The 22,895-nt window shown below is 36.1% G+C and overlaps 1 protein-coding gene across 3 annotated transcripts in view; it reads left to right on the top strand.

The window, feature by feature from the left end:
- The window catches only part of DENND1B (DENN domain containing 1B), a 153,705-nt gene that overhangs the window by 105,056 nt on the left and 25,754 nt on the right, over positions 1-22,895 (top strand). For all 3 annotated transcript variants that reach the window (XM_082287104.1, XM_082287103.1, XM_082287105.1), the window contains 4 exons: positions 6,450-6,575; positions 14,644-14,745; positions 18,551-18,641; positions 22,609-22,649. In XM_082287104.1, the coding sequence (XP_082143230.1) occupies positions 6,450-6,575; positions 14,644-14,745; positions 18,551-18,641; positions 22,609-22,649 (360 nt within the window). The remainder of the gene's footprint in view (positions 1-6,449; positions 6,576-14,643; positions 14,746-18,550; positions 18,642-22,608; positions 22,650-22,895) is intronic.

Raw genomic sequence — 22,895 nt, 5'->3', positions numbered from 1 at the left:
TATCATGCAAGAGTGTAACAAGCAAAGTAAAAAGAGCGTTGTTTCCTGGTGTGTCAGTAACTTTAACTGGACTTCCATTGAGTGAATAAGGTTGATGTTATAATGCTATGAAGGTCTGTATGCCAAATAATAGCTGGATGTCGAATTGAGAATGAGGCATCATATTCCATGAGATACTGGAGTTGTAGCTGGAGGTCCTTCAAACAGCCAAAATGGATCTTTGTGCAATAAAAGAGGTACTTATTATGTGTTTCACAGGTGCATATCAAAATGATCTCTAAATAAGTAGGCTAGCATGAAGGAAATAGGAACACATCTTCATACTTCTAGAAGTGTATTTTCTCCCATAATATATGCATGTTATTACTACAGATCTTAAAGTAGGTTATCCAAGTGTACAGACTGCAGACTAGACTTATAATATCTTTTCCATATCTAATATAGAACAAAAAAGAACAGTGATCTATGCAAAATATACTTGCAGAACTTGAGGATTTTATACTGAAGCTTTTGAGTAATTCCATCTCTTCCTTCACTTCAATCTGTAAGGCAATTAAATTAAACATTTTGATGGAATGCATATACAATTATAGTAGGAAAACCTGGAAACAAAAGTCACGGGGCTGTGTTTGGTTCACAAGGTGACAAAATGCTTGTCCTTCCTTTGCTGCTGATATCTTGGGGAAAAAGTATAAGACAGAGGGGTATAGAGTCAAAATAGTAAGTCAGGCTTAAAATGTTAAAGGGAATGTCAAAGATACATGTGTGAAGCATTTTAACTTATATAGAGAAACCTCATAAGCATAAATAAAAAAGTAGTAAAACTTCTGATGAAAAAATAGAATGAATACCTCTGAAAGGCATTAAAATAGAATGAAGAACTGAAAATATAAAAGAAGCTGTAGTCTTACTGTCCGTTTCAAAAATTGATTCCAGGTTGGTTAACAGTCTAACAAAAGAAATGCATTATTTTCCAAGTTTTCTAAAACTGTTTCTTGTGTCCAGAGGGAGCAGAGTAATTATTTTCTTGATCAATAAGCCTGATGATGTCCTCACAGCATAGGTATTTAATGGTTTGCCCATGTGTATATGCTCTGATTGTGAATTTTTTCGTGATAAATTTAAGATTGAAAGAAACATTATTCTATGGCATTGTCTAATAAACTGTATAATAAATTAACTGAGATTTAAAGGCATTTTTAAATCATTCACTTAAGCATTTAAATTATAGTTACAGGCTAGATGACTTTCTATGCATGTGAACTCTATTATTCTGTCAGACTGACCAGTGGTCTTGACTGTTCAAAGGTCAGTGGTCACAGTTGTCCTGAATTACCAGTCCTTTTTTCATGAGGACCCTCTGCTGCGTTGCATGCTGTAATCTTCTTAATGGCTTCATTCCAATATTCACACATAATATTTTAGATTTATTGACTGTTAGAAATACTACCATGCCAGTAGCAGTTCCGCTACTCCTAAGGTATTTAAAATTGGAAGAATAAATCAGGGCAAGACTTTCAGGAATCCTTTGTTTTCTTAGAAGGGGGAAAGCCCCTCTTTTTTCGCTCTTCTGACAAGAAAGCTTGTTTTTACATTTCATCATTTCACTGTGAATTTGTCTATTATTTTTTAATTAAAAAAAAAAAGAAAGTAAGGAGCTACTACTCTGGGAGTAAATTTCCTAATATAATAATACTGAGATCAGCACTTTAATAATGTCAGACATTAGAAGAATATTAGTGATCATAGACTGAAATTTATAAATTTTGGGCCTGACCCTGCAATACCTGCTTGCACTCAACTCTGACAAAAAGACTTCTCCTTTGCTCAGATGTGAACACTTCCCCAAACAGCTTGCAGAATTGACAGCATCACTTTTAGCAACCAAGTCTTACTGACTTGAAATCATAGACTGAGCAGAACTTTTATAAGTATGATCTTCAGAAAACAACCGAATTTAGAGGCTTTTAGCATCTTCTGTGGTTGTTAAATGTTGTCAACTGCAAAAGCTACAGAGCTGTTGAAAGATGTGTAGTGTTTGTACTGCCTGGTACCTATACACTGTGATGCAATACAGAATCTAAACTGGGGTTTAGAGCTTTAGTTTTGAGATTCCTAAAGTCAGAAGATTTTTACACCATAAATTTGACATGTGAACATTACTGTTCTAAAAGTAGCATTTGAGAAGTAGGCTGTAATTCATGTAGAAAATTGGTTACTTTATACAGCAATTACTGGGAGTGCAAATTATTTCTTAAAATATGATGATTAATGGTATTATAAAGAAATTAAGGTCCATGTATAAGAGTGCAATTAAAAAGATTTTTTGCAAAATATAAATAGCATAATTTACGATGTTTTTTTCCATCAGAAAATAGCCAAAAATATTACTAATATATTTTAGAAACTTGGAGTGGTCAGTAGTGTTTGCAGTGTTATGAGGCAACTGTTTATTGTGAACAAATTCTTAGAGCTGAGATTCTGTTGAACTTTGATATAGTTTTAGAAACTAGAATATGAAATCCAAAAGTGTAACTAGTTTTGAAAACATTTGCATTTAAGTAGTTGTTTTTGTCTAAATGAGGAAATTGTGATTAAATGCTGGAGGTCTCCCTGAGATGCTTAAATCCTCTGTGTGTAGATAATATACATAGAAGCCCTTTACTAGCAATATGGATTTAAATATGAGACTCTAGTTTGAGGGGTTTTGTTTTCTTTTCTTTGTGATCTTCTTGCACTTTCTTGTTTTTGAGAGTGAGCTTCTACTTACTTTTATAGTGGTATCATCTGATGGAGAACAGCAAAAAGTAGTTTAGAACATAACAAGTGTTGCTGAAACCAGAGGAATATCTGAATATATTCTTTTCAGAGATCTAATAGTCATTTGAAACTCCAGTGCATGTTTCTGTATTTCTCAGACAACAATAGTATGCAAATATAATTCTTCTGTATGTGCTTTAATTTGTATGTGTGTTTGAGTTTTTGCAGGAACAAAGGCTTTGGTTAATAGCTATGTGATCTTATTAACTTATTTTTAAATTTTATGTGATTCTTCTACTCACATGGATACTGAAGAGATATTAGTCATGTTTCCTTTCTATCAGATATTTAGATTTTAGGAGTCCTAGAAAGGCCGTATGGTGACCATTTAAATGAATTATACTTTTTGTTTTTATGACCAACACAGTATGTTTCTACATTTTAGATGCACTTAATTACGTATCAGTCTCATCTGTATCTCCAAAAAACTATTGTACTGATTTAAACCTTCCCTGAAGCTCTGATTGCTCTTCACTGGCAGTGTTTAGCAGTCCAATGAAGTCACCTTCCTATGAGAAGCTGTTGCTAGGAGAAGATAAAAACAGTTTGCTTCTAGTGTAAATTAATAATACCATTTCTGCAGCCGATCACTGGTGTCTTTCAGAAATAAATTTTAACAGCATTCTAACCCCTGCAGTTTGTTGTTTGCGGTTCTTTAATTTCAAACTTTGTAAAAGTTTATTTCTGCAAAAGAGATACAAAGAAAAAAATTTGGCGTTCTTAATCATAAATAGGTAGATGGATTAAAATGTGTATGAGGAAAAGATTTTGATATAGATGCTGCTTGGTATTTTTTTGGCTTGGTGTCAGAATCGTGTAACTTTCAAATTATTTTAAGTGCTATGAATGATGTCACTCCAAGGGGTCTCACATTTCCTTGGTCTGAGGTGCATGGATCTCAGCAGTCACAATCCTGCTGTGCACCAAGTCTTTCCAAAGAGTTCAGTGCACCCTGGCTCTTACCTATAGCTGCTCTACTGGCTGTAATAACTGCTTTATCACTCTTATCACTCTGCCTTTGATTCAAATGTGGGACAGGGAGATTTTGACATCAGCCTAGCCAAGTGTGGCTGGGCTGAGCCCTGAGTAAGCACTGTCCTGTGCTTGCCTGTTTGCTGGCCTCAGCTTGGAGGAAGCCAAAGCTGGTCCCAAGGACACTTCAAGTGTGCTGCAGCCAGGGTTCCACTTGGGACAGCAGGCAAATCAGGGCTGTGGCTCACATGATCTCTGCAGGCTTCTTCTTAAGAGCGCTGTGCTCCTGGTTCTTCTGCAGGATAATCTGATAGAGCTCTTCCTGCCTTTAAGCATTGCCCCCTGAGAGAAGCAGGAGTTGGAGGAGCTTTCTTTGAACTCCAGCATTGCCTTTCTGAGGCTCAAACTCCCTCCAGGACAGAAGCACAAAAATGTGCGTCTGTCCAGAGACCCTGCCTCCAAACTGCCAGCCCATTGGAGGCTCTTAATATTGCTGAGCTAGTAACACACTGGTATGGCAGCCAAGCAGCAGACTAGTTGCTTTCTAGTGTTCTTTTTAACACACTGCCTAAAGCATCCTGTTAATCAAGCTTACGATAGGGTGCTTAGGGTCTGCCAGAGCACAGGAAAATAGAAAACACCTTTTTCTTTCACATTCCTCTCTTGGTCATGTAATCCCTCTGCTCTGCATTATCTTTACCCCCTTTCTTCTCTTACCCTGTCTTATCGTTTGCCATAATTTCTCCAAAATCATAAGGTATAATTTAGAAGAATGTAGATTTAAAAGAATGTGGATACTTTTCTACCTTTTCCCTCCCTTATATTTAGAAGATGCTTTGCCTGTCATGTCAGAGACAAAATTTTAACATTGACAATTCTTTTTTGACTTCATGTTAATTGCTTTTATTTTAGTCAAACTGTGCTACTGTCTGTGGGCAGATCTTCCTTGCATGCATTTGTTTTCCCCAAAATGAAATCTTACTTTATACAAGTATAAAATAATCATACAATACAGATCAAAAGAAAAAAAAAACAAACCACAAAACCAAGACATGCATTTATTTTTTCAGCCTTGAACTTCTTAACCAGTTGCTGTACTCAGACTTGTACTTTTTTTCCTTTTGAGGTGGAAGGCAAAACCATAAATGAGCCTTGGTGTGTGCTTTCCATGGGCTAAACGAATCAGGCTCTAAACTTTTATCTAGATCTGTAGAGCTTGGATATAAATTGAAAAGATCACAACTATGGGGAAAAGACCTATACTGTAAAGGCCTTTCTGCATAGATTATGAACATCATAACTCAATAATTTTTTTTCAAAACTATAGTTATAATTGGACCCAATGGGGGTCTCTCTCTTTGATCAGATCACAGTAACTGTGACTTTACACTGGAAAATGTCACTACTGTGAAGGTTTATCACCTGTAGAGCTGGTCTTTTCTCTGATGCCATGTTCAGTTCTCATTAGCATTATTCAAAGTTTAGTTGTTAATTAGGTTGACACTTCAATTAAAATCATCATCTACAAGAGCAGTCAGGACTCTTGCATAAAGAAACAAAAAGATACTCATTCTTGCATATATTTCCAAAAGAATGAAAGCTGTTTTGGTGATAAATTTGTATTTATAATATCCTGTTTAAAGAGTAACTCTGAATGTTACTTCATTTAGGGACTTAAATAATGCTTTGTTGGGTATGCTGCAATACAAAGGGATGTAGAAATGTGTATTCTATGTAAATAGAGTTGACTTACTTTCCAGGTGTCCCTCATGATGGAAATTAGGAGTGTATAGACTATATCTGGATAGAATTCCACGTATCTTGTAATAATTCCAGAATTATATGATTTTCCTCCAAAGTATGTCCAAGGAACAGTTATTTAAATTAAAATTTCCCCCTTTCCTTTTTTTTTTTTTCTCTAATTCTGTCTAACCAGTGGTTGTTATTTGCCAAATAAAAAAAGACAAACCTCCTTAAAAGAAGTCAACCACTATAATCAGAATGGTCTTTTTTTCTTACTTTTTTTTTTTCTTTTAACCTGCAGGCCCTTCCTAATTATTTTTTTTATTTTCTTCCCTTTCACATGTTTTATCTTCAAGGACAATTCTAGAGGCAGTGTAACACTGAATTTACGAAAACCTTTCTCAGCTATTTGACTGTGGTAGCAGGTACTCCCATGGTGCATGAGAAATGATGTAAGATAGGAATTTGACCTAAAATAAGAGATACTCCTTGACACTGAATAGTGAGTGACCATTAAGAGTCCTTAAAAATAAACCTTCATAGCTTAAATAAAAATGATCCAACTGTCTACATTCAAACAAGTAAATGCATGTTATGCTGGAAAAAAAAACTGCAAAAATGTGACTCACATGCATTTAACTGTAAAATAATTAAGCTTATTTATGTCAAGAGGCCTTGGGAAAAAAAAAAAGAGAGCATAAACCAATCTGCATTTGTACTCTACCATCATCCCCTGCCTTCATTTCAATTAACAGACCAGCAGGTGCTCTTTGCAGTTAAAAAGATAAGCTATCAAGGAGGAGGATGAATTTTTGGCTGACCTATAGACACTCTGGTTTGCCTGCTGATTGGGTTCATACCTTGCTGTACCAATTTCTGAGGTGTTAATTTAACTGTTCCACTCTGTCACGCAGGTCTCGGCCTTGAAAAATAAACTGAAAAAGCAGTCGACAGCTACGGGCGACGGAGTGGCCAAGGCCTTCCTTCGGGCACAGGCAGCACTCTTTGGATCCTACAGAGATGCACTGAGATACAAACCAGTAAGATGGCTTCCCTGTTGCTTTTTTCCCTGAATTTTTAAGAGCATGGTCTCATTCTCTCAAGGAAAATTTGAAATGTTTTATCCCAGTCTGGAACAGGCTGTTTTAAATCTTACTCTGTGCTAAGGAATTGGAAGATACCACCATCTCTTGACAGTGAATTGTACTGAAAAATAAATACTCATCAGCTATTTTCTTACTTGTTTTATCAGTTTTATTCTCTGTTTAGTATAAAGTCAGATTGTATTAATGAAGCTACTTACAATCGGCTCACCTGGTTTAATGTTGTGAAGAACTGAAGGGGCTGTGCCTTTCAGACTCCATCATTTTCCCAAAGGTTTTGCTGTGTTGGAGGGCAGAAGCTTCTTTCCTAGCAGAAGCCACATACATAGAGTCAAACATGCATCTCTTCTATTATACACTTACCTTGATTACACTTAGGAGGCATGAAACCCATTTAATCTCATCAGAACCTCAGAATCTGTATTTCTGACATTTTGCTGGTAGTCAGTTGATTAATGTTTTATGGGCTTTCATAATTTCTAAATAATGAGGGTGGCACATATTGAGCTTGTTGGAGATAAAATAATTTATCAGAAAAAACTTAGAGAATAATTTCGTCCATCAGTCCAGATTATTTTTCTTGCAAACTACTGGTAGTAGTTGATTTGATCAAATGCACTGAGATGGCATTGGCTGAATTGGATTCCGAGGATACAGTGTTTGGCTGTCTGATGGATTCAGATAAATATGGATATTTGATAGGAGAAATCGTCCTCACTTGAGGAGTCAAGTTTGTAAAGATGGTGCGTGTGTGGAACATGGGTGGATATTTGTTTGGGGGTGAGAAGAGCACTCTAAGGATCTATGGTATTCCATGATGGAAGTGGATAGGATAATCATTAATTAATTCCAGATGAGGGCTTTTTCTGGAGGGAACTGCAAAATACAGCTTGGCACTTGGGTCTTCCTTCTCCCCAAGTGGTTCCCTTCCAGGCAGTCCTTTTTGCCATGAGCATTTTGCTGTCTGTGCTGCTGAGAGCCACTGTTACTGAGCGGAAGGGTAACCCATGCAGGCATGAAGTGTTGTGTACAGGTTTAGTTCAGGTGTCTGTGTTTAGCAGTTCTCTTATGATATGGTAAGCCCCTTTCCATTCCATATTGGAAGGGCTGCATCTGTTTTAGAAATCACTGGTTTTCAACACACTGCTTGTTTCAGTAAAGCAGATAACTTCAACAAAACAGATAGTTGTCCTTTATTCCGTAGTGCCACCACCTGCATCTAATTTGCTCCTTAGTCTAAAGGTGAGGGCACTAGTCCATGCCAACTCATGGCAGCTTGCAGGAAGAGCTGTTAAGTCAAAAGGTGTCTTAGTCTACACTGGGTATGTGCAAACAGAAGGATGTCAGTCTGCTTGATGTCCTTAGCTCTGTTCTGACCAGAAATAATTGTCAGTCAGTCCTTTGTTTTGATAACTGTGGAACTGAGTGTGCAAGTTCTTTAGCATCCTGGTTAGCGTCTCTTTTGAAATGAGCTCTCCTTTTAACTGATTTCCATTTTATTTCAGTTTAGCTGTTGGCATATCCGAGATATCTACATTTGCACTGTATTGGAAACAGTGCACTATGGATCATTTCAACTGGCAAACATTTGTCAAAATGACCTTTGAAGTCTTTCTGCATTATTTTCTTTTGCAGATTTATCTTTTTTTGGCTCCACTGATTGCATATAAGAGAAGATATTTATGAAACCATTGTGGCCTGATTATTTTTTTTTAAAGACACATTATTTCAGAATATCTTTGCAGGCAGAAGTCTGCTGGCAAATACTAGCATATCTTGGATTGATATCAACTTGTTCAAAGACAAAGCATATTTAAAAATAAATAAAAACCCCTTGTAACTGTTATTTTGAGCTGTGTTCACATAATCTTAACTAATTCAGTATTTCACAGAATTTTTGTTGTGAAAGAAAATTTGAATTTGCTCTGTATTAGTAGGAATTAAGAGGATTTTCACATGATTATTCAGCTCATTCTGCATTTGCCTTTTCCTCTGAATTGGAAAGCTGAAAAAAATCAAATCACATTTGACTGTAGTAGGCCTATTTTTCAGCAGTATCAAAGCTTGATAACTGCTATTGCAAAAATATTTCCCTTTGTTTTGGAGTCTGTGGTGCCAGGTCTAATAAGGTAATTTAAAGCACTGCTATGGACTTTATTTACATACTTTCAGGAGCTCAAGTAGTATTTGTGTAGAAAATTTTGTAGGGGCAATACTTAAATGAAAAAATTTTCCATATAGATTTGCAATACTTTTGCTATAAATAAGCTTATCATATTTTCAAAATCAAGAACTGAGATGTTTTGGGGTACACTTTTGAGGATCGCAAAGCTTCTGGTGAAAAATAAAATAATGTATTTGGACAGTTATCAATTGCTTGAAAGTTGAAAAGCATGTCTAAGTGAACTATTTTTCTTTGCAACAGTGTGTCCTGTATGATTTTAACTTGAAATGTGAAACAACTGTCATTAATATTCACTTTGAGTAAAGAACAGCTTTAATAGTGTCTGTACTCATCCAACACTTCTCTCCCCTCCAAACGCTGTTCATCACACTGAACACTCGTTCTGTGCAACTGTTTGTTTGCAGCACAGCACAGATTCTCCCTGGTATAGCAATATGTCTTGGACAAACGTCTAGCAATTATTGAAAAAAATGATTGGTGAAAGGCAAAATGGGAATCTTCAGGGGCCTTGCAGAGAGTTCGTGGGCCTCCAAAGGACCATATGGAAAATCTGACTACTCTAATACAGACAGGAAATATGACATGTAATAGAGAAAGTTTGTAATAATTTTTGTGTGTATTAAATGATAATAAAACACTTAATCAGTAAAAGTTTCCAAGAAAAGTAGAAATAGGTTTTTTTCAGATCTAATAATTACTAAATTAAGGTGTCAAATTGATATAACTGTTAAGAGTACTTTTTAATATGCTACACATTACATTAGCAAATATTGTGTAATAGGAGTGGATCTGTAAAGCAAAACAGCACAGCTAGTGCTAAGGACCTGACATTCACAGAGTGCATTTGTACCTTCATTGTGGTTCTGATTTTAGTCTGGTGTTGAATACTGAATACCCATGACTAGCTGGAACTCTGCTTTAGTTTAATTCAGAAGGAATCCACCTCACACATGGTAGGTGGGCATGTTGAAAAAATTGCTTCAGTTTCATTTAATAAATCACCAAAAAATAATCCAGAAAAAAGTATTATCAGTGGCATGGTAAATTATAATGCTTTTGTATATGGTCTGGTTCACATAGAGGACTGCAATCCATTTTGAGACATTGTTTACTTTAGGTGCTCACAACTTGGCCTTGAACCTTGTGTTGCTCCTAATTTCTTTTGGTATCCCATCATTTGGGGATTTCTCCTGGATAATACTGCATGTTCCGTGTTTCAGGATTGCAGGCATAGGTGGGACATAGACACGAATATGGTGGTTGTGAATTTGTGTTGGTGTCATTTTGTCATCGTGTTGGGAATGTGACACCGTGTTTTTCCCAACTATTTTACTTTACATGTTCTTCCTGCATGTACATGGGCAGCTGAAAGCAAAGACTAGTACATGTTTTTCATAAATCATGTACAATATGGCCAGTTAATAAAATAATACGTGATGTAAAGAATGCTTAAAAAAGTAATCTGTGTCTGGGGAGGGACTGGTAGATAAGAGAATGAAGGAAGAGTTGAAAAATATTGAATATAAAAATATTTACCATGATAGAGATTAATTTCTCCTCTTTTGGGGAAAAAGTCCTTGAAGCTCTTGATGTTAAGACAAATGAATCCAGAAAATATCCAGAATAGCTTTGTTTCAAGTTATGATGGTTGTAACATCACTCATCAGCAATGAAGAAATGAAGGACAAAGGCTGATGGCTTGCTCTGCAATGCTCAGCAGTAGGACCTCCGGGAGGGCCAGGATATCCTTCATGGTGGAGGTGGCACAACCTGTCAGACCTCTCTTTAATTGAACGTTAACTGGATGCTTTGGGCCAGTATTGACAAACAGTGACATCAGCTGTCCAACAGATGTTGTAGTCAATATACAATAAATCAAAATAGTACAATAAATAAAATAAATAAACAAAATTTATATTGGAAAAAAAATTGAAATTCAGAATCCACCTGAATTATTTGAGGATGCATGGATGGATAATGAATGATTATAATTGAGTTTCAAAACAAAACCTTTTAAGGACTGGTATCTCTTGAAATGGGCATTGACTTGTTTACCTTTCCCCCAAGAGTTAGATATGAAAAGTACATCAGAATACAGAAACAGTAATGAAATGGCAGACATAAATTGGTGTTTCATCCAGAACCACCCTGTGTATTACTACTGTTATGACTACTATTTGACTTTCATAAAAATTCTGTTTTACATGTTGAAAACCATAGTGTTTTATTTTTCTCAAGGACTGTTAGTGGTCCATTACTGAATATAGATACTGTGTTAGTAGGAGTTGGTTTTGGGTATAATTGTGACTGTAAGAAATACCATTATATCTGAATCTTTTTTGGGTTTTTTGGCAGATTGCAAGAAATTTACACATTTTGGAGAGATTTGTTTATACATGGTATCTTCCTGAGAAGAATCATAGTGCATGCTCAGTTATCCCTTGGCCTTTACCTCTGAATGTCATGACAGATTTTTAAAAAGAGGAATTTTAATATCAAAATGAAATGATATTAATTGTTGTAATAGAACTAATAGATGGTGTGAGTCTTTTCATGCCAAAGTGAGGCAGTGTTTTCTACAATAAAAGTGTTTTTACTTCTTGTTCAAATTAAATATCACTAGATCTAGAAAGCACAAATACACCTTCTAATCTAGGGGTTTTCTTTCCTTTTAAAATGATCACACTGCTTTAGCTCAGTTTTCATGTTCCGCTGAGGTCTGTATAAATAGCTTGCTTAAAATGTGAATGTAGCTTAGAGTAAGAAATTCCTGCTGTGTGTGGCAAGCTATGAAAGGGTAAGAAAATTCTATAGCAACTGTTGTTAGAAGGATAGATATCATGTTTGGGCATAGATTGTTTGGTGTGAGTATTAGCTGTCTGCTTTTCAGCACAGGGTCCCCACTGGGTTTTGATCGAACTTGTTTTGAAAGTACGTTGTAGATCAATACAACAGGGGCCAGTTGATGGTCGAGTAGTTAAATATCAGTGCAGCATTCCTCCAAAACTCAGTTTCTAAAGGTAGTCAGCTGTATTTGCAGAAACGGGAGTGTTACAAGCTTTATGTATGAGAGCATCGAGAGCTAGTTTTGTTTATAGTGATTCAATAATTTACTTGTTAAATAGCACTTTGGAAGACTTCGTGTTTTAAGTAATAGGCTTGAAGTTTTGTAGAAGTTTTATTCAAAAACAATTTTGTTGATGAGAGCCTTGAACAAATAGAAGAGCTAGGAGTTAATCATGTTATTTAATGCAATTTCATTAAAGTTACCAAAGATACCCTGAGAAACCTTCAATGTGGAATTTCTGCAGGTTTCAACAGATTCTCTCATTTTCATGTGCTGAACAGGTAGGAGCTTTAAGCCTACTCAAAATTTTAAATCAGTCTCACAGTCAGCAGGTTCAAATAACATGGACAACTTTTGGATGTGAACTCCTTATAGAACTAAATGAATTTTCAGCAAAGAAATAGCTTTGGTTATTCTGTGTCTGAACTGTACTGATAAGGGAACAGATGTACCAGTGCATGCATTCTTAGTAGGTATCTGAAACATCCAGTGATTAAAGGAAAGTATTTGGGAAAATATCACAGCCATGCACTAAAAATGTGTGTTGAACTATCATTTCCTGGTGTTCTCTTAGAAGGCTCCACCACAAGAAGTGCCATCAGGAAAACTGTCTGGCTGCTCTCTCTTCCCTGGCTGGTGTGAAAGGGGAGAGCAAGCATGCCTGTTTTCTCTCCTGCTGGGAGATAACCTCTCTTGTTTCATCTTTCCCAAGACAACTGGGAGACTGGCACTGGGAAGCATAACCTTAGTTTTTATTTTATTAAATAGTTTATTTTGAAATTATTTTCTCTCTTTAGTCCTAAATGTAGTGTTTCCTAGCATGTCATGAGCCATCATCTAGTCAGAGCTGCAGTCCCACAAAGCCTCTGTATTTCCAGAAGTGCCTTCTTTGTGTAACAACAACAACAAATAATTAAATAAATATGATGTGTTTGTGTGTGTATGTATGTATATACAGGGAGCTCTTTTAATTTGCTGCCTTGAAATTTTTTGGAAGAACAACAGAACTGAGAAGAGAGTCTGCCCTCAGGAGCACTATGTCTTATACCACCATGTCTCACTAGAGACTGTTCCATTTGTTTTGATGCACGTTGATTTGCTAAGTAGCTTGGGGTCATCTTCTTAAGACAAGAGTCTTTAGGAGCTCAAGAATAGCTCATGCAAAGTGGGTCAGGAAGGCAGTGCTATTTAAAGTACCACGAACATTTCAGGCTGTTTGGCAGATCCAGCATGTCCTGCATATGTACAGTGCTCACCAGTGATTTTGAGATGAGTAGGGGGAATAACTTGGGTGCTTGTGGAGATTTGGTGGACACAGTGTTGTGTGTTGTACTGAGCTGGGTATGTGTCTCAGAGCATGCCAGCTACCCTGGGACAGGGCAAGGATTATGTGAATGTAAAGCTTCTAGTTCTTCCAGTGAGAGATCTTTTCTAAAATCAGAGCTTCCATAAAGAAGTAAGTATGTAAAACTTGTTGAACTAAAATACTTTGCTGAGTCAGATTGAGTCTGAAAAGAATGACTCAAAAAGAGGGAAGTTTCTGATAGTATAAGAACAGATTTTAAAATGACATCATAGTGGCTTTACTGCAACAGTCCCTTAGGTCACACTTGAACCATTTAAAAACAAAGGGTGAGGTGGAAGGAACAATTGAAAATGATTTACAGCTGCTCCAGCAAACTCACCTAGGTCTCACGGACAAAGTGCTTGGTGATGCTCTGGAAGCACCTCCCTGCAGTCAGCTGGAGTGATGGGGAAGTGCTGGAAGTGCCATTTGCCATTGGAGTTAAACAGGGCTGGGAGCACAAAGATGGGGTGATCATGGCCATGAATTAATTTGTCTTTAAAGTGGCTGCCAGTTGGATCTGTTGTGAAGATCAGTTTAGCAGCTGCCTTTGATCTTTCCTCTTCTGAATGGCTGAGGTATCTTTTAGTCTGCTGTGGGACTGTACTGGAGATGTAGCTTCTGGGTAGTAAAATTTCAAATGATGGATTTAGGTGGGGCATTTTTTTGCATTCCAAGTCTTCTGTCTTTGATAGCTTTGGTAGTTGTTGCTAACCTGGTGATCATTTTGGCTTTGTAAACTTGGGTGAGAGTGAAATCTCACTCGGCTTTATGGTGAAATCTGATTGTGTACCTTGATTACCACACAAATTTCGTATTTTTTCTGTTACTTATCCAGTTATGCCAAATAGCTTCAAGTACTTATCACAAAGTATGGACAAGAATCACAGAATTGGGGAGATGCTCCTCTGGAACATCCAGTGGTCTGCACACACAGAAGACAGAAAATTTTAAATTAAATTTGGGAATAACAGAGGAATGAGTTGGATTGTTTATAAATGCTCTCATTGACCTCTCTTTTTTTTACAATGAGTGTTGTTTTCAGTAAGTTTTTTTCAACAAGCTCTGACTTTTCAATGAATGCTTGTTTATCTTCTTGCATCATCCAAGGGTTCTGGTAACTATAGGCTGTGCACTTTTCCCATGTGGGAAAATACATTTTGTTGTATTAAGTGTTAATGTTCAAACTTTTTTCAGAACTGTGTTTCACTTTGTAGTCTTTGTTTTGTGTAAAAATGAAATAGGTGTGTGTTTCAATAATTTCCTGCTAAATCAGCAATGTATTTATCAATCTTCTCATGTCTTGGTAGAATAAATATAAAATTATTTGGTGCAGACATATTTTTGGATTGAATTACAATATATATGTATACTCACCATCCTAACTTCTTCTGTTTCAATCTTTTAGGGAGAGCCTATAACTTTCTGTGAGAATAGTTTTGTGAAGCATCGTTCCAGTACAACTAAGCAGTTCCTGGAAACAGCTGTTAATCTTCAACTGTTTAAACAGGTATGAGAGGGTAAATGGTCCATGTTTAATGATTTTCTCTTAAAATATATCTGTATTTAAATACATTTTCCTTTCTGACAGCTTATGAAACTCTGGGATAAAATCTAAATACAAGTACTTTGGGGACAGTCATCCCAGATTTGTTGTATTTTTATATCTGCAGTTATAGTTAAAAGGAGTGGTGGTGAAACTGAACAAAAAAATAACCCCAGGGTGCTGAGCCAGTGCAGCATCTCTTCAGAGCCTGTCAGCAACCCAGCTACACAAGAAAAATCAGGGATCTCCCAGCTTGATGGTTGAACTTCGTTTTCAGCTCTCTTGGCTCATGCCCAAAGAGCCTAAACAGCAGAGTGCTTACTTAAATTGGACTTCACTGGTGTTTTATTTAAAAACTGGATTCATCCTGTAACTGCAGTTTTCTTTGCTAGGCTTTTTGAAGTATGCACACAGAAAATGTCACAAACCTGAGCTATAGGGGTGGCCTGAACAGTATTCTAGCTGATCTGTTAATGCAGAATTTGAATTAATAGAGGACAAATTGTTGAATGTCTGGCACAGCTCAGTTCTAGTTTGATTACAGTCTTTGAAATGGATTTTGTTCTTTGATTTTATTCTGTAACTCTTCTTCCTTTTCATCAGATGACCCTGTTGCATGAAAATGGTGTTAAACTTATCACTAGATTTTTATGAAAATTAAGGAAAATATGAATGAAATCAGAAGATTCATGAAAGTATATATTTGGCTGAAAATGCCTGGAATGATTGATACACAAGAGTTCGTGTATGAGTAATATGGGGGACTTCTTTGAAGATACACAACCATGATAGATAAGGGAAATCCATTATATGTAGAATCTTCTAATTTAAAAAAAAAGTTAGTGTTAATCAAAGGATAGTGTCTAAAGATTTATGCAAGGATGATATTTTATAGAAGTCCTGTGAAAATATGACCGTAAAATTGGGCTGCTTTAATTTTACTGTGGTTATATAAAATAAGCAATAAGAAATTTGAAACCTTCTGAATTATGATTGGTTGGATTGAAATGGGAAGAAGTAACAGATTGAAGTGTGGTTTACATTTTGCATATCTGCATGCAATAAGGTAGCATGAAATTTTCTTAATAAAAAGCTGCTTACAAGCAGTGTTGCTAAACTGTTGTCACAGTGGTAGTACTGAAGCAAGACCTTCAACTGCCATGAATGGGCTGGCTCTGTACTTACCCATTACATTTTAATGTGTTCAATTAAACAGAATCAGTTTACAGTTTGTTTATAGCTTGCTCTAATTTTATTTCAGTTGAAGGAAATAATAGAGGATTAGGAAATAGTAACAATTTTGATGGTGTGTGTGGTTTAATAGTGGTAGTAGGTTTTTTTCATTCCTCTGGTTTTTGTTGCAAAGGTCACTCCTACTTTTTCAGTTAATCCTCAGCCCAGCTGCATCTTCTCCAGTTTTTCCCACTGACAAATGAGCTGTTTTCAAAGTTGTTTGTATTCAAAGAGACCAAACTGTATTCTTATCTGCTCTGAAAGTCTTTTAAGCAGAAGATAGTTCTTAGAGGCACCCATTAAACCCAGACCAAGCAGAAAATTGGTACTTTAAATACACCCTTTTTGCCATAACTGACAAGTGAGCTTTATTTGTGCTGTTCTATGAAATCCCTCCTCTGTCCCTTTAATTAGAGTAGCATGGAAGGTAACTAATCTTTATATCAAGCTGCAAACATAAGTAATTAATAATTGCATCTTATGTGTCAAATAGTTCTGATAAGTGTCCAGGTAAAATATGAAGTCACTCTTAGAACTAGCCTGAAGCCTGATGCCAGACTATCTCTGTAAATAGTGTAGTTGTATCAGCAAGGTAATTTGCAACATCAATTGGGATTTGTTCCTAACATGTTGGAAAGTGTTACTTAGAAAAATAAGTAATGAATGCAGGAATCATAAGCCCATTAAAATTGTTAGTAATTCAAATTTCATTTACAAGCTTTGTGAGCTGAGCTCTCTTCTTGCGAGATATGAGCTGTTATTTTGTGGAAATCACATTTATGATGTTTTCTTTGCTTCTAAAAACCTTTTGGTTTTAAAAATGGATAAAATTACTTGGGTATTTTGAAGTGGATGTGGTCTCTATTTTGGTTTTAGAATTCAAAATTAGCTGAGGATAATGTCTTTCATCACCTTAAAATCCAGGGGTAACACTGGAATTGCTGGTTTTTCATTGAAAGAGTCACCCACAGGCTCTTTGGATCCCAAAGTGAATACATTTCTTGAAATAGCAGGCCCAGATTTTTCAGTCTGTGGGTTTGAAGAGTGTGGGTTTGAAAAATGGAAGGAGAAAACCCATAAATTTTATGTGTGATTCCACATGCTGTTCTTTTCATGTAGCAGTTTAAGTGCAACCATTAACAGTAAATTACTCAAAAGTAGTAACTACTACTACCACCACTACTAACACTTATCATTTATTTTAAATAATGTCTCTGGTATCTTTTTGCTAACAGTTCTCTTTGTCAGTATTTACATTAAATACTCAGTTGGTGTGACCCTCTCACATTCAGTCAGTGTCTCAGCCTTCTGTTGATAGGATTTTACCAAATGATGAGCATGTCCATAAATCTTATGCTAGTTTATAGTATGGCATGAATTCATAACTTTCCCCAAAGAGAAAATGTGTTACTTCAAAGGAAGGGATGAGAGTGGGGGTTGTTGTTTTTGGGGCTTTTTTTCACAGCAGTAGCTAAAGGTGCTCTTATCTCTTTTTCTTACTGTGAAATAATCCAGTGATCCCACAGTGGTCTGACCATGAACCAACCTATTTGGAAAAAGGCCAACTTGGAGTAAAATGAAAAAAAAAGAAGGAATTTAGACAAGGAAGAGAAAAATATCTGCATGCTTACCTTATTCTTGCTTCTGGAATTTTTGTACTCTGAGAAAATTGTTTTTTCATGTCACTAGTCTGTTCATTGGCAAGCATCAGATTGTCACTGACACTGTTTGGATAATCTGTGGTAAAAAATGATTCAGCCAAATAATTAATTCTGGTTCATTCCTATGTACTGTTTAGTACCAGTGAATAACTCATAATTCTTTCTAGAAGATGAACTGTGTATAATTGGAAAATTGCTTTCTCACTTTATCTGTCAGACTTGAATTAGCCTTTTCAAAACAAAAAGGGAGGGATTGCTTCTTGAAAGAATTTTACATCTATAAGAATGTTCTTGTTGTACTCCTTGAAGCCTGATAATTCTTGAAAAGAATGTGATCATCCCTTCCAAGAGGTTTAATCATTCGTTTTCTAATTTTGACTTTTTCTGACACATTTGGATCATTTCAGTCTTTGTATATACACTTACCTGTAGCTGCAAATTCGTGTAGTCACACAGCTGTAACCTCTACGTAAGGACAACTGTTGCAATATGCATCTGTGGATGCACCTAAATAAGGGTTAGTGCTTAAAAAGACCCACAATTTCACAACAGAACATCAGGGAATGTCTTGATGACCTTTATATGGTTATGATAAGAAATCCAGAGTTACTATTTTTAAGGAATTAAATTCTTTTCTTGCCATTAGAAAAATGCAGAAAATATAAATAGTTTTCTTGGTCTGTACTCAACATTCCTGCTGCTCATAATTACAACTGCTCTTGTAAAGTCCATCTGAAAGCAGTGTATTATCCTTAAGACATGTATTGTCTTGAACATACACATTCCATTAGAATGGACACATTTAAAACTCTAACACTGTAAAGAATAGAACAGACAGCAAAGTGTGTGTGACCCTCTTCTTTTTTCACCTGCAGTTTATTGATGGTCGGCTATCAAAATTAAATGCAGGGAGAGGATTCTCTGATGTTTTTGAAGAAGAAATCACAGCAGGAGGCTTTTGTGGAGGTACAGAATTAATTTGGGTGTACTCATTGACACTTCTTTGGGAACTGTTCAACATGATGTCCTCATGATGTCCTGTAAATTTTAGAAGTCATTGATCTTGTTGCTGTTTCATTGTTTCCACTCATTCTTGGAAAGGTTTTAGCCTTCAGCAAATCACTGCTGGGACACATACTATTATGTACCTAGTTCTACCAGTATATTAAATGAAGATATGTTTGTTTAATTCTGTAAAATAATACTTAGATTTCAGTATAGGGTGAGATATCAATATAGTGTTTACATTTTTAACTGCATATTTATATAATATGATGCATCCTGTGTAAACTGTACTTTTAAAATCATTTTGACATTTGTGCTGCTTCACTTCTAGATAATTACATTTTCCATAAACACTTCATTTTCTTTTCTTATCTACTTATTTCTGCAGTGTAAAAATCAAAGTGCTTTAAGAATGAATGTTAAGAGAAATCTGCTTTCTTCAGTGAATGTATTACTCTAAAAAAGGGAAAGTTTTTTTTCACTTTTATATATGATCTGAGAAGGGACACGGAAATTTATCTTCTTCATAAACAGAAATATTATTCCTCATGTTGTTTGCCTCGGTTGTGTTCACTGACAATTGTTACAACACTTTTCACATCAGCTAACCCAAATGGAAGAGTGCATCCTGCATCCAGTGCTGATTTTTACAGTATTATGGAGTGGTTTCATGTTAAACATTTAGGATAGGTGTATTGTTATTTCAGGTGTTGTCATGTTTTAAACCCACCACCACTCAGCTGCTCACTCTACTGCAGCCAAAAGCAGCACAGGTGTAAGAGATGGTATCAAAAGATGGGCTCAAAATATGCATGACAGCACAAATACTATTCTATGGTCAATCTTGAAAGTCGTGTAGAAGCTTCCTCAGTAGATGGAGCTTATGTGATTTGAACAAATCCACTGAGCTGCAGCTGGCAGCTTTGGATGGGCTTCCTTTGCAAGACTGTCCTTGAATGGGACACATCAAGGAGAGGATTTGGCCCCCACAGAGAAACTATCAAGTGCTGCTGTGCCATCTGCACCTCCTAAAAAAGTAAATTTTTTGTACTCAAAAGTGCATAATTCCTTTTGTTCAAGATTTTCACTGCCTTCTCCTGCCTTCTGTGCCTTGTGCTAGGATCTAGCACATAATTTGTGGTTTTGTTTCTTAATTAAGGTGTAGTTAGTTATACAGAGATTTACATCTTCCCTGCCTTTTTAGGGTTAGTTATGCTGCTCTGTAAACTGATTTGAGACCTTGAGCATCCATTATTCAGATAGGTGCTGTCAGTATTCAGAGCTCATTTGCTGACTGCAGTTAGGGGTCAGGAGGCTGCAATAAAACTGCAACAGAAGTTAGATAAAGCTTGTTTCTTGGCTGTGCTCTGGCAGGCTGTGAACCGTGTCTCACCTGGCTCTGCTCAGGAGGGACTCAGCTCTGCTGGCGGTGCTGGGCTGGCTTGCACTGCCTGTGTACTTTTCAAGTCAGACAAGCTGATCTTGCCAGGCTGTGGACAAATTGCTTAGGGCACATACTCAGTATTTACATAACTGCTGTCTCATTATTGTTATGAAGTGCAGGGCTAACAATATGTGTGCAATTGAAGGTGACATTTTGTGACGCTAATGGGGTAGAACTATGATCTCTTTGCGGACTTAACTCCCGTCAACTTTATTGGGAAGCCCAAGGTTTGAAAAAAACAGGTGAAACCCAGATTTCAGAAAAGTCACAGAAAGTTAGTGTTAGCTACAAGCCATTAAAAGGACAGGTGAACACATTCTTAGTGTGGAAAGTATAATTTAAAAGCTACTGAATCAAATGGAAAGTGTTTCTTTAAGTAACCTCTTTTTAAATTCGCCTTTTTCTACATATGCAAGTTTAACTAAACCAGGAAAGAAAATTAAACTGAAAATTGAAGAACAAAGCTTAAATTTCATTATTTTTTATGATCTCCTTTTTTAAAAGAAATAGTGGTCAAAAATTGTGTCTGCATCTGCAAATAAATTTGTGAGACATCTTCATTACAGTTTGCACTTCATAATTAAAATTTTATTTTCTCTTACATTTTATTCTATGGACATACTAGTTCTCAAGAGTTTTATGTAAGTTTCAATACAAGAATATAATGATGTATTGGTTTAGCACTCAGATTTCTTGTAGAATATGTTAATGAATTTTTAATTACACGAATTTTGCTACAGCAGGAATTTTTTCCTGGTGGTCAAATATCACTGGTGCTAATAGAAAGAAAACTGAAAAAATTAAAACATTTGAAACTCCCTTGTAATGATAATTCATTTTAAGGAATGAGATTTTTTTTGCTAGAGTTTCAGGAGGTTCGGCTCTAGCTGAGGGTATGCAGTGTTAGCATGGCTGTCTCTGTAGATGAGTATTTATCAGTTTCCTTGATTTCCTTCCCTGAAGTCTCTCTACATAAGTAGATGACCATTAAACTTGGCCATTTGCTGTGATCCCATTTACTGTTTCTATTAATCTAGTCAGGCTGTGACAGAGAAAGCTCAGATGTGGAAAGAGTCACTATTGAGTACACTACAAGACAGGTGATCTATGAACATTGTTGACAGGAACTGAAGTTATGAAATGTTGTGTTAAAGAAAGTATTTATTGTTCATGCAATATCCCTGACACCCCAGAAGTGGTTAAATTTCACCTTATACATGTTATTTGCATGCTTCCTTCTCTGAAAGTTCTACGGAGCCAGATCAAAGAAGTGAAAAAAGAGTCGGTTTTGCTTTCGGTTGCTCTTTGCTGTTCTTAATGGAGATGGGATCATAATCGTCATGAGGGTCTCTCCTCTCTAAGCATTGCTTTCACTTGTGCCATGATTCCTGAGAGTCTGGCTGTCTCAAAATTGCTTGTAAAAATTGAGTGGGATGGGTGAAAGTGCCTTATATGAGTCTAAACAGTTCAAGTTTCTTCACCTCATTTTGGAAATTGGGAATACCTTTTCCAATGATCCAGTTAGTTCATGAAAATGTTCTAGGAGAGTATTTTGGCTTTCATTAGCTAATGGAATAATTATATCCAGGCCTTAGTTAATGGATTATTGTAACACCCGAGGAGTTTTGAGAGCTCCTGTTAAAAGTCTGTAATGTTATATCAGTATGGTCCTTTCAAAATGGTCAAACTCTGAAACTGGAGCAGTCTTGTCAAAGTGAATGTCTTGTATGGGGTCAGTAGCAGCTCACAGTACTGGAGTATTCAAGTGACTGATGTACCCTAAAGCTTTCTCAGGGATCATGGACCTCATCTTTGTTGTTCAGCTGAAGCACCTTTGGGAAGTAGTATTGACTTCTTCATCAAGTAGAATTTAATGTGGACCCTTGTGGCCAGTTCAGTCCTCGGTGGTCCTACAGAAGTCAGTAGCTCTCACTTGCCTTTAGAGGTTTTTCTCTGTGAAAGGAAGTAGATACAGTTAATAATTTAAAAGGATTTTTTCTGCACAGGAATGTATAGTTGTGCCATAACCCTTAGACTTTTCTCATGTCCCTTTTCCTTGGGATGGTACCTTCTGCAGTCCATGTCATTGTTGTGTTTGAAAGTTTGTCCAGAGGGATCATTATGCTTGAATGCAGTTAATATATTATTCTTTCCTTTGAGTTAGTATTTTGCTTTTTATACTTTCTAGGAGTGTGTTACCTTATCATAGTTTTAATTCATCTTTCTGCCTCAATTGGAATTAAAAACTGTGTGGTGAAGACATAAGCTTTTACAAAGGAAACAGAAAACAAGCAATAAGAGATTCCTAGATTTCTTTCTTAGTGTATGCATATTCTTATCTTCACATTCCTTGTCTATCTGGAAAGGATTAATTGAATAAGTAATACTCTAAGTACATTTTTTATTCGGATAATGAAGAGGGTTGCAACATTTAAAATGTTGAATGTATGTTTGATTGTGTTATATTTGACCTTTCTCTTTCAGGGAATTCAAGATCTTACCAGCAGTGGATGCACACAGTGAAGGTATAAACTTGGTTAAGTAATTATACTGGCCACCCTGTCCTTTTAAGTCTCCATCCTTTTCCTTACTTCTATGTAAAAGTTTGTTCATTTGTGAGAAAAATGTAAGTACATTCTATAAGAAATACCAGGTCTATAGTATATGCAGTAATTTTGTGAATTTTTTTATTGAAGATTTAAAAAAAAAATTCCCATTCACAAAACAAGTGCCAAAATGCATAAGGTTTTTATGTCTGTATAGTCAAAGAT

The sequence above is a fragment of the Coloeus monedula genome, assembly GCF_965178545.1.
Source record: "Coloeus monedula genome assembly, chromosome: 9".
NCBI lineage: Eukaryota > Metazoa > Chordata > Aves > Passeriformes > Corvidae > Coloeus > Coloeus monedula.
This window is presented reverse-complemented; position numbering and strand designations above follow the sequence as displayed.